This window comes from Mesitornis unicolor, unplaced genomic scaffold, assembly GCF_000695765.1.
Source record: "Mesitornis unicolor isolate BGI_N332 unplaced genomic scaffold, ASM69576v1 scaffold24320, whole genome shotgun sequence".
NCBI lineage: Eukaryota > Metazoa > Chordata > Aves > Mesitornithiformes > Mesitornithidae > Mesitornis > Mesitornis unicolor.
Window position 1 is genome coordinate 101,033 of NW_010160771.1, and position 12,017 is coordinate 113,049.

A 12,017-nucleotide genomic window follows, 5' to 3' on the forward strand; every position below is an offset into this window, starting at 1 on the left:
ATTTTGCTTTCCAGAGAGAGACACATGCCGTTTCATAAGGATACGCCTGATTTCCAGAAATAACCATGTTTTTGTGGCTTAAACTCTTAGCGTTTGGCGTCGCATTTCTGAGACAGGATGCTTTTGTCAAAGGTAGGTAGCAATTGATATTTCTTTCTCTCATTTTGATCCAGTGTTGTTCTCTGTAAAAGTTAAACAAATGAAAAGCTTTGCAAAGTGGAGAAATAACATCTTTGTTCAGAAACTGGAGTACAATTGTATGCGGTGGTAGCAGAACCTAGATCAGGAAGATTGACACGTAATGTACAAGGCTAAAATGTCTTCCACATGGTCATACATGAGAGATTTATGAACCATTTTAAAAAAAGATGATTTGTAGTTGTATTTCAAAAAGAATACATTTAGATCTTTTATGTGAATCTGTTAAGTGAAATCTTTATGTTTAAATCTCGTAATGCTGTACTTTGTTTTTTTGTGTTTAAATCCTTCAAGAAAAAATCTCATCCATTTTAGCCACTCCCTGATCTCAGAATCTGCTTACAGTTCCTCAAATTTTGATTTTGACTGCAGTGGGGTTAGTAAAAAAATGAAAACATTATAAGATAATCTCTACAGTTTTGGAATTACTTATTTTATATTACCTTTATTATATATAAATTATTTAATCATTTTATAATAACTACTTCTTAGCCTTCAGAATTTGTTTAATTACCCCACTGCACATGAATTTATGACTTGACTTTTTTTTAATTTTGTAAGAGAAAGAACTCAAGAGTTTGATCTTGCAAAACATGCTAGATGTGACAGATAATGTGAGTAGCAAGAAAATAAATTAATTTTGAGGTAATACTTTATTTAAAGTAAAAAATGGATATATGTTTAAGAAAAGGTTTCCTTAAAAAAAATGCAGCATGTACCTTCTATCAGTTTAGCTAGTTAATGTAATTTGGGATAGTTGATGGCAGACACAAAGGCTTTTCTGTAAAGTAATGTTCACCCTGAAGGGTGACTCAAAACATATATTCTGAAATGGCAGCAAATTATATGCACTTACATTGAATTTATATATGCTTCTATCATCATGTCACTATAGTAACTCCAGGTTTATACTGATGTAAGCAAGAAAATGATCTCTTTTTAGTTGATAAGCAGCTTAGAAGAGCATTTGAAGCCTGAACATTAATTCTCTTGTACTTCAAAAGTCTCTGAAAAGAGGCAGCACTGAATAATTCTGGTTGCTAGCTGTTCGATATTATAAGAAAACAAGTGAATGCTGTACTGTAGAGGAAAAGAACAAATTCTCTTGCTTTTCCTGTCTTTTTTTTTTTTTTTTAAATCTGCTGTCCTACTTTCCATTTTATAAGTCTTTTAAGACTTCCCACTGCTCCCTTTTCTCCAGAAAGGGCAGGTTACTCTCTGCTCTCTCAGCCTTGTCCACAGTCAGTCAATACGTTAGCTAACAGAGAGGGCTGGAAGGCGGAAAGAGGAGTAGTAATATTTTATTTCAAGTAATAGTTATTTTCTCTGTCCACACAGAGAGCTGTCTAGCTCAAGTCAGTTCCTCTCTACATACTTCTACTAAACAGAAGAGCCTCAAAAAGATGATACATTTTAACTCCTCTCTAGTACACTTAAAGGAATTAACAGGCTTGTGTTGCAGTATCAAGTACTCAACCTTGCACACCTTTGTTTTCACCATGTAGTTTGGCACAGAGACGGATTCTCCTGTCAGGCTGAGAAAACCATTATACTTCATCTTTGCTGTGTAGATTACTCTGCCTCAGAGCTATGGATGACTGGGCAGTCTTCTAGGGAGTGGTTTGTTAACTGAGGAGCAACATTTGGAAAAGGTGGAGTAGGCTTTGCTTTTATGGCAAGAACAATTTTCAGGCACTTTTTAGTGAGTGTTGGGTGGGCTTTAGGACTTGTTTTGTTACTATTATTATTCTTCTCCAAAAGCCTATTGTACCTAGTGATTTTGGAGACCTAGCAGAAGGAATTCTAAGATTGTCTGATTTCCACCACAAGGACAGACATCCTATAAAACATCTCTAATTTCCTGTAATCACCAAGTCACTTTTAAGAGCATCAAACTCCATTAAAACAAAAAAAACCAAAACGTTAGGAATGTCTAGAGCCTGTACTAGGCCTGTTAGGAATATCTAGGCTTTTTCACTATGTAAATCCCCCACATAAGAGGTGTCTATCCATCTAGTTATCTTGGTAAGAAATAGTTGAGTAATTGTGTATGTACCCATGCATACCATTATATGGTAATAAACACCAAACTTGGAGTTCAATCTGTCCTTATAAACACTTGCACTACTGAAACATCCCATTAAGTTCATCAATGTTTTTTGCCCTGTTTGTAAGTCTTCTCTACCTGCATGGAGTAGTTAGCTTTACGAAAGTCTTTAGTATGTGTGCTTCTTAAAATTGTTAGTGTAAAATTTGATATCATAACACCTAATACCTAGGGTGACTGCCCAATCAAAAGGGATATGCTATCTTATCTGATAGAATGCATCAATGCCTGTTTATACATAAACAAACAAACCAAACCCCAAAAAAACTAAAATCAACCCAGATAAAAAACCCCAAAACCAAACACCTGGTGTACCCCCCAAAAACAAACAAACAAACAAAACCAAAAAACCATAACCAAACTTGAACCAACCAACCAACCAAAAAAAAACCCAAAAAGCAAACCAGGAAAACTTTGCTTCCATTTAGAAAAAAAAACAAAAAGAAATGCTTGCAGGACACATGCTTTTTTTTTTCCCATTAGATCATTAATTCAGGTTCCTCCCCCACCCTCCACAAAAGTATTGGCAATTTGACAGTTTTCAAAAGCTGTCACCCACTTCTGAGCCACTTCCTTTATTTCAGGAAACTAAATAATTGCTTGGTAGTTTTGGGTGTGACTTTTTATTTTCCAAGTTAAAAGTACCGAACTTTGGCAGGCACAAGAAATCTGGGGCCTTGCAGTCTCCCTGCCCAACAGCTGTGGAGGCTTCCACCTGTGTTATGTTTTCTTTGTACAGACATCAGCATCAGTACAGCTCATCTTATGGCCTTGACTTTCTGTGCAAAGCTTTTTCACAGGTTGGTTTATCCCTTTGGAAAGAGTCTGGCAGACTTAATTTTTAAGTAATGGAATTTAGTAATATTGCCTCATTTTATGTGTAGGATAAAGGACAAGGGGAATTGCTCTGGCAGAAGGATAGGTGTTAAGGTAGAAGAAAGTGAGGTGAAGGCTTCAGAGCACCATCTCTGATGTTTTTCTCTTATGGATGTCCCACTGCAGGTTCTGTTTAGGACTGTATCATTTTTTTTAAGTTATTTTTAAGTGGTGCACTTAAGACTTTTTCTGAAATACGTACCTCAGAGTCCTGCACTTGGGGATCTCTTAGTCATTTGAAACAAATTGTCTGCTTTCCATATTTTGCACAGTTCCATTGCTTTATTCAAAATCAACTGAGACAGAGATTGTGTATGCATGGGGTGCAGGCAGTCCTGCTTACTTCCTGGGCTGGCTTGTTGCAAGCCAGTTCTTCACTGGAAGCTGTTCAGTTTCATTATGGTGTTGTACCTAAGCCAACACCAGGACACGTGTTAATTGGAGCTCAGCAGCACACTAGTGCAGCTAGGTGGTTTCTGGACTAGAATTAGCTACTGGTTTAGAGCAAACATGTAATTTTCTTTACCCATTCACCTAGACCTGCAAAAACATAATGAGCAGATGGCTAGGTTGTTGATGTAGTGTATTGATTATAACTGCAGATAGGGAAGAGACATTGGTTGTGGACGAATGGGTCTTTCTTACATAGTGTGGAAAAGACGTTTGCTAGTCATTCTGCATTCACTCATGTCAGTATATTGATGTAGTGGGAATATTTTACCAGTATAAACCTAAAGCTGCAAAACTGCCATGCAGAGACCAGTTCTAAAGAAAATCCAGCTCTCAGTGGCATGGTATGTTGGAACCACTTCCTTTAGTTTTAGTTTTAATTTGGTGAGCTTATGTTTATGTATTTAGGTTCTGGAGAAAAAATCAACAGTGACCAGGTTAGAAACATTGCATGTATAATAAGGTAAGGCAGAAGAAGTGGGGGTAGAAAACAAGATGAAGTGACGTTTATAAATAGTTCCCAGTATTGGGAATTAAGCTTTGTTTTTCTGATTCCTGTGACCTACCTGCAGAACTGCCTGCCTCCCTGGGAGCGTGTGTATGCATTAAACAAGTAGGCAGTCTCCACACTGAAATTGTGAATGCATTGTATGTAGCACATCTAAATTGTCCTCTTTTTGTTCCTGTGCTGCTGCGTTGTGTTATATACTGTACCATGCTGGGAGCAAGGAAAGGAGAACAGCAGGCCATGAAAATGTTCTGTCCTCTGTTTACATTCTTGATTTAGTTTTAAGAGTTAATATTCATAAGCATACATCTGGCCCACCAGGAAGGCAGAGCAAATTAACCCATGACGAACTCTGCTGTCATGGCTTGACTTCTCTTTGTACTCATTCAACTACTTCGTTTAGAGTTAGCTCGAGGGTCTCTGCATTACCCCATGTTTTGCATCACAGACTTGCCTTGAGTCTTGCCACTGTGCTTTGCCTTCATTTGGGTGGCTGTTACTCTGTGCTGCCAGCCCAGGATGAGGACCGCAGAGGAGTGCAGCACGGCAGTGGCTGCAGAGATGGCACCTGAGACAGTAAAGGAACGAGAGGCACTGCAGGAAGTGCCATGTGCTGGACAAGGCTTGCTAGTCTGCCTGCAGCTCTTTGTGGCTGTAAGTGAAATCCTTTCAAGCCTCAGTGAGAATGTGTGTGTTACCGGAATGTAGCATTTTAGATAGGGCTGGGCTGGATGTCTGTGCCCTGCTCGGGACAGACGTGCCCTTTGAATTGGCTGCTGGGGTCATGACTGCCAGCCCTGCCTGGGAGACAGCTGTTGTCCCTCAGCTCTGCTGCTTTCTGCATAGTGCGGAGTTATCTGTTGTTCACATTTATTAATCTTTAGTCGTATATAACTAGAAATCAAGCAGTTATTTCTTTCAGGCAAACTTATGAAGAACAGAACGTCCAAAACATTTTGGGGGGAATAGTTCACTCCCCTCAAAGCTCAGTTTAGGCCCTGAAGCACTCCTGTGCAAAAAACTTTTCAAGTGGTAAAACTCTGACTTATTCCTCTAAATAGCAAGATTAAAATAACAGATACAGTTGCCAAAGCTGGGTTTTTTCATCTGCAACTTTACTGTCTCTCAGACTGCTGTACTGTGTGTCCTGATGTATTTCCAGGCTATCCATACACTTACAAACAGATCTTGTTCACTGGTGTTTCAGTAACAGTTACAGCATTTTATCTATTTCCAGGCTTCCTTCCCTTTTAAGTAAAGCAGTTTGGGGCCTTCAGTGCCAGGATTTTAGAAACTAGCTGTGAGCACTTCAGTGCCAGCTTATATTATCCATAGTGTTGTATAGCTAACAGGATCCACTTCTTTTCTTGTCTTTTATACCAGTACTTTGCAGTACTGTTCTTCCAGTTATTCCCTCTGTGTCAGTGCCTCCTCGGCTGCTTGCTTAGGTTTCTATTCTCTAGTTTCAAAGACTTGTTTTACAATCTGTCTGTTCTTCATTCATAATCCCACCACCCTGCACAGAACTCTAGAGGTATCTTTTGTTGTGCATGAATGACTTTTTTTGTTATTGCAAAAATGTGAACTCCATGGAGGAATGTTTTTAATTGCCTTTTGAAATAGATTCTTTTACTGACAAAAAGAGAAATAATCAAACTAGCTAACAGAAAAATGAAGCCATACAATGAAGCTTTTTGTACAATATATAAGAAAATAGCAGTTCATTAAATGGAGCGTATATGTCCTATATGAGCTGAAAGATTTTGTGCTCAGGAAAATGGACAATACAGAGCCTCAGCTGAGATAGTACAAAAATACATGGTAATCGCATACATTGCAGAAGCTATGAATGGAGTATTTAAGATAATATTAGTCCCTCAACTAGTTTCTAGATGCAAGTTAAGACATATTTAGGTGGAAAAAGAGGTAAGATAAATGGCAGACCATAGTGAAACTTCTAGAATAAGATCTAAGAGGCAGAAGTCAGCTGCAGTCTATGCTGTCTCAGAAGCTCATGATGTGAAATGTTAAGTAGTTTTCATTTCTCCAGATCTGTTTCACCATCTGTTAAGTTGAAGGTAGTAACACTTACCTTGTTGCAAAATGTAGAGTCATAATTCCTTAAATATTCTGCAAGATGCTTGTGTCTTGCAACCTGTACACTACCACAAATTGAGCTGAAGATTTATTACTTTTTATTATTTATTCTTTTAAATAGTGTAAAGAAAGAGCAAAGAAAAGTAAAAGTATGAAACAAATGACTTATGCATAAATTTCTACCTTGTTCTCAGTGCTAAAGCACAGGTGTTGTCAATGGGGAGCCGATACTTTTGTGCTGAGTAAGAACAACCCATACTGTGCTTAACTGCATTAAATCAGAAATTCTCTAAAACATGATCACATTGCCTGTAGTCTCCATTTTAACCAATGGTGGGTGAAATAACTGAAGTTGGTCAACGAGTCCTTGTGAGACACAAGAAGACAAGACTGACAGATTTTTACTTCCTGCATCAGCAGATGAGATGCGAAAGTGTGCTAAATGAACCATAGCTGCGAAAGGCTTCACGTTACAAAGCATCCTCCACACTTAGGGGTAAATGCAGTAGTGAGCTTGCCTAGTAATTTAGGTGTCTTAGAGGTCTCAGTGGTAGCATTTATAAATGTAACTAACGCTTCTAGAGAAACACAGGCCAAGCTGACTGTCACCATACGATTTAAAATCATATGTTTGCATAATTGAAGGAAAGATGACCAATGTTGCTACTGCAGTAGTTTACTTAATCTTCTTGAGATAGACCTCAGACGTCTAAAATGAATGCAGAATCATGTGCATATATACACCTTAGAGAAATCTTTTGGTTTTAATGAGTTTTGGATAGAGTATCTGGAAGATTTATTTATTCATATAACTCTTTCTTGGAAGAATTTAAATTATAATGAAAGATATTTTTTTAAATTATGTGTATTTTTTTTTTACTTGGTGCCTGATGGCAGTGAGAGATTGTTACCCTAGATCTCTTGTAAGCAATATACAAGTTCCCTCATCCCCAAATAACCTGTGTGAATGTGCATGCCTGTGTCATGTGTGTGTGAGTGCAAGTATAACATTTCATTTCACTACCCAATAAGACTACCCAATAAGTACATGAAAATACTTGGCCTTTTTTGCAGTTTCATTAATACTTCTGTGCTCAACTGTGCTGCCTCAACAGAACTGAAAGAATTTTCTACATCCTCCATACACCTGCAGTCTAGTGTATGAAATGTGGCTGAGGTTTGAGGGGAAGATATGAAACAGCAATAAGAAATATGCGTTAGTACAAGCTAGTAGCATTTCTGATTTTACTGTCCTAATCTGCCAGTCAAATGAATTAGAAATAAACATTTCTGGCTGCAATAAACATTTCCAATACACTCACTTTTACTCTTAGAAAATGTTAGGAATAATAACAGTGCAACCCAGTGTCAACTTATGTACTTTACAGTTCAGGAAGTTTACAGTGGAATGGTGCTCAATATGGGGAAGGCAGTTCAAGGAAATAAATCTGAGATATATAAAGAGTTATTTATCCTAGGTATTAATGGATCAAGGTTATGTGAAACTTTCACAAAATCCAGTAATGTTTGGCCTCCTGAATTTAGCACTTTAGATGTTTCTGAAGATTGGTCAGTTTAGCCATGAGGATTTAGAAGTGATAAAATAGATAAGTTTTAATATGTAGTAAGATAGTATTTATAGAGGCATATGATTTAAGGAAATCTCACCAACAGGTGCCTTTTGAATCAACACAGGGAGTATTAAGTTCATCAGAAATCATGGAAGAGTTCAGGAGAAAACATCCCACAAAAATTCCAAGATTTGAGGATAATGTTATTCCAAAAGCTAATAAGAAAGTGACAGCTGTTTTCCTGCTGTGGTTAATGCTAGGCCCAATGGCCTGCTAACACGTGGTTTTGTGGCACCCTGAATAAACAGACAAGTGTTTGGCGCAGAAGCTGGTTTAAGTTTTTGTGTTAATGTTGGGAAGAGAGCCATTTACAATGTGGAAGTGATTCTGCTCCAGACATGTCAACGAGTGTGTGGTCATTGCAGATGCATGCCTTAAATGGTGAGGGAAGGGTTGCTTGCCAACCACAGCTTCTGAAAAACACTATGAAGACATTTTAGTAACACTGAGCATGTCGGATGTGCCATTTTCGGCTGCTCTCTCAGCAGCTGATGCTCTGTTTTTCTTTGCAACAGAATTGAAGCTCACCTAAGCCTCACCTTAGTGGTGATGTCAGTGGAAAGTCTGAAAAGGATTTCAAGTGTCTCACAGTATTTATTTTATCTTAGAGGTTTTTTTACTGTATTGTGTTGAATTTTCTTGGGCTTTATATTAGAACAGGAAAATAAAGTCTGCTTTTTTTTTTAACTTCTTAAAAAGGAATGGTTTAGAGGCAAGAGGAAATACCAAGAAGGGAAAAAGTAGTAGTAGCATGTCGAGCCCAGACAAAAAGCTTGTGTAATCCTCTGTGCTATTTATTTTCTTTACTGAGAAAAGGACACGCAACATCTTATTTAAAGTAGCATACAACTGAATAAATTATTCACTGAATCCAAAAATAAACTCTCCTACATAGGTCCATGTATTTCAGGTCTCAGATTGAGCTCTTGTAACTTTACGTGGCAACAACTGATGCACATACTCCTGCAGATTACTCTTAATGATAAAGCTGCTGCAGGTAAAAACTTAGTGCTCCAAAGCTCTTATCTTGCAACATAGAAACAATAAATTCAGGTCACATACAAAGGCACTATATTTATTTGCAATGATTATTTTCTCCAGCTGTTTAATCCTTTCCTTAACATATTGCATTCTCTCATAAATGAGTAAAATATGGTAAACAAACAACAGGATGTGTAGATGATGTGTTACACACACACACACGTTCACTGTCTTGTATGGGAGAGCATATAATCTCAATCCTCTGACTCTCAATTCTTGTAGCAGATAAGCTATCTGCATATGAGCTAATGTGGACAGCATCCATATATGAAAGAGAAGGAGCACAGTCTTCACAGTTCAGAAAATTTTTTGTGTTGTGTTCAGCATTCTCATACCTAAGTGCTCATAAATTGTAATACCAATAATAAATTAATTTTGACCTGTAATTGATATAAAAGTTTTATTTAGATGGAAAAAAAAAATCACACTGTAACTCTTTTCTCTTGAAAAAAGAAAGGAGAAAGAAATACAAACTTATCTTCAGGGCTGCAGAGAATGACATCGTGTTTCCTGAATATCAGGTGGTGAACTCTGTAGACACAAGCTCTGGGAATTGCCTGTAATTAATTCAAGTGTGACCTGGATCCATAGTATTGTAAAGAATATTTTTTGGAAATATTTATTGAACTCTACAGTTTTTGTTGGTTTGGATTTTTTTTTCATGGAATTAGTTATGATTCATTTGCTGAGTTGGAGTTCATGGTCATAAGGACTTTTGGGTTCTAAATGGCTGCAAGTTTGAGTAAAAGGATTGTTGTGAAATGTGAAGGGTTTGGAATAGCTGTGTTTGCTATTATAGTAGTTGATCATAAAATACAGCTGTGAGTAGAGTCTTGAATGAAGCTGATGTATTGTGTAATGACTGTTTAATAATACTATCCTTCTGTAAAATCTAAGCTCTCTCTCTTATGCCAGCTTGTCCTTGTAAGAATGAGCAACTGTAGGTAGCAGGAAACAGGTACGTAACCCTACATCCTTTTTAAAAAATCACTTAAAATCTTTATAGTAGTCTATAAAAAGCACTGTGCAATGTTTGATAGAGTGATAAATATTCTAATTTATGGCTGATGTCAGGCCTTTACAGTGTTAGTGGATGCAATCAGCATATTTTTAGTGAGTTTTTCTGTAGTTATTAGAATTAACATTCAGAAAGAACTCTTGATCAGATAGCAAGGCAAATGAGGGGAGATCAATGTGGGACAGGGAGTCACGATGTGATGGTACAGCTATTGCTACCGCAAAGCAACAGGGAAGGATGATGGAACTAGTTTCAGAGAAGAGATTGGATGCTGGGACTGAGAGGGCAGTGGGGAACGGAGCAGCTGAAAAGGAGGCTGAGAGAGAAGACAGACCGGAAAAACTGCTAGCAAGTCTCTATGTCATACTGTGAGGCCTGAGATAGCAGCTGAAGTCACCGAGTTTCACCACTGCTGTGCTGTCAGCAAATGTCTGCAAAACTCATTGATGAAAGTCTTCTAGCACTGTCCTACACAGAAGCTGAAAATGTCCTAATGCTGTCAGTACTCCCCTAACTGCAAGGGGCGGATCCAAGCAAGGAGATATACACATCCCATCCTGCTGGTAAAGCCCAGAGAGAGCACCACTGGGTGCTTTCATAGAGTTTCTGATTCTTTTGTTGAGGGTGGAGGATGTTTTTAAAAAATTCAGAAATCGCATGTACAGAGTGACATGAAGGTTGAGAAGCTAAGTACCCAGTTTTCAGGAAGTAGCATTGTCTTTGTATATTATGGCAGTTTTTACTGTCACACACCATTTTTCCACTGCAGGATTCTCTTCTCTGTGTAGAAAAATAAAATATATTTAGTTTATTATTGTATTTGTGTTGCTCAATGTACAATTCAGGATGTAATTACAGAATTACAAATTATTCAAAACTTTCTGCAACTAGAAATATTAGCAGCTTCTTCAGCTTTTTTATGATGGTCATCTTCTGTAGCTAAGTGGTAAACACACATGGCTTTTCATATTTGTGATGAAAAAATGGTTCAAAGCGAAAAATCAGTCTATTGATTCAGAAAGTCTAATCTGAGACAAGCACCATGCACTCTAAAGCACCCCTTCAGTTAATTTGCAGTTTTGATAGGTCACAGATTGATATAATTAAGATAAGAATCTGTTAAATACAGACCAATTATTAATGATTGCCGTATGGAAAATTAGTATAAGTAGATTTTGTAACATCATACAAGAATTCTGTGACAAAATCTGGAATATAATCCGGTTACCTAAACCACCATTTTACTACTTGGGAGATCTCTTTTTTGTGGTTCCCTGCCTCAGTAACTCCATGGCTCGTGGATAGAATTAGCTCTGCAGGCAAAAGGTATCTTCACTGCACGCTCTGGAGCATTCTGTGCTGGACAAAGATAACGATCACAGAATGAAAGATCTCAGTGAATGTTCATAAGTGTTAGGAAAGGAAAAGAACTAGGGCTTTGCACTGGCAATACAAATGGACATCTGCCAGCTCTTGAATAGTTACCTTTGCTTCCCAGACAATGTCTTTTGGAGCAGTTTATGTGTGGAGGATTCTATTATAAAATAATCATTATACATTGTTACATGTGCCTGTGGCTTTCCAGGGTGGAATTCTGTGCTGAAGCTCTTCTGCCAATGTAAGGAAAGTAAAATAAACTTTTTCATAGCTACTCTTCCAATATTTGGAACAGAATTGAAGAATTATATAATACTGAAATTCTGGTTTCTTGTGTGCTGATGTGGTTTTGGTTGTGTTTGGGGGGTTTTGTTGACTTTTTGGTGGTGGTTTGTTTTGGTTGTTGTTTTTTTTCTGTTAGAACACCTAGTGAGGTCCAGTTAAACACTCAGTACTATGCAGTAGCGAAGTGCCAAACTTACCAAATTTCTGCACCACTTGACCAAGGGCAACTCGTTGGTAATTGTGTTTCCTACTTATTTCTGAGGATTTCAATTGTTCATGTTGTATTTGTATATGTCCATGAAAGTGACTTGTATCATGTCAGTGTTGCAATTATTTTTGTATTGTTTTTAATTATTTATATCAAAATGGACATTGCATTTGTTGATGTTATTTGACAAAGGGCTTAAATGTTGTTATGTGAGGCATTGC

At 37.5% G+C, this 12,017-nt stretch overlaps 1 protein-coding gene across 1 annotated transcript in view; it reads left to right on the forward strand.

The window, feature by feature from the left end:
• Positions 1 to 10,100: 10,100 nt before the first annotated feature.
• The window catches only part of PTPRC (protein tyrosine phosphatase, receptor type, C), a 51,454-nt gene continuing 49,537 nt past the window's right edge, over positions 10,101 to 12,017 (forward strand). Inside the window, exon 1 of the mRNA XM_010191022.1 lies at positions 10,101 to 10,294. Coding sequence (XP_010189324.1) covers positions 10,101 to 10,294 — 194 coding nt within the window. The remainder of the gene's footprint in view (positions 10,295 to 12,017) is intronic.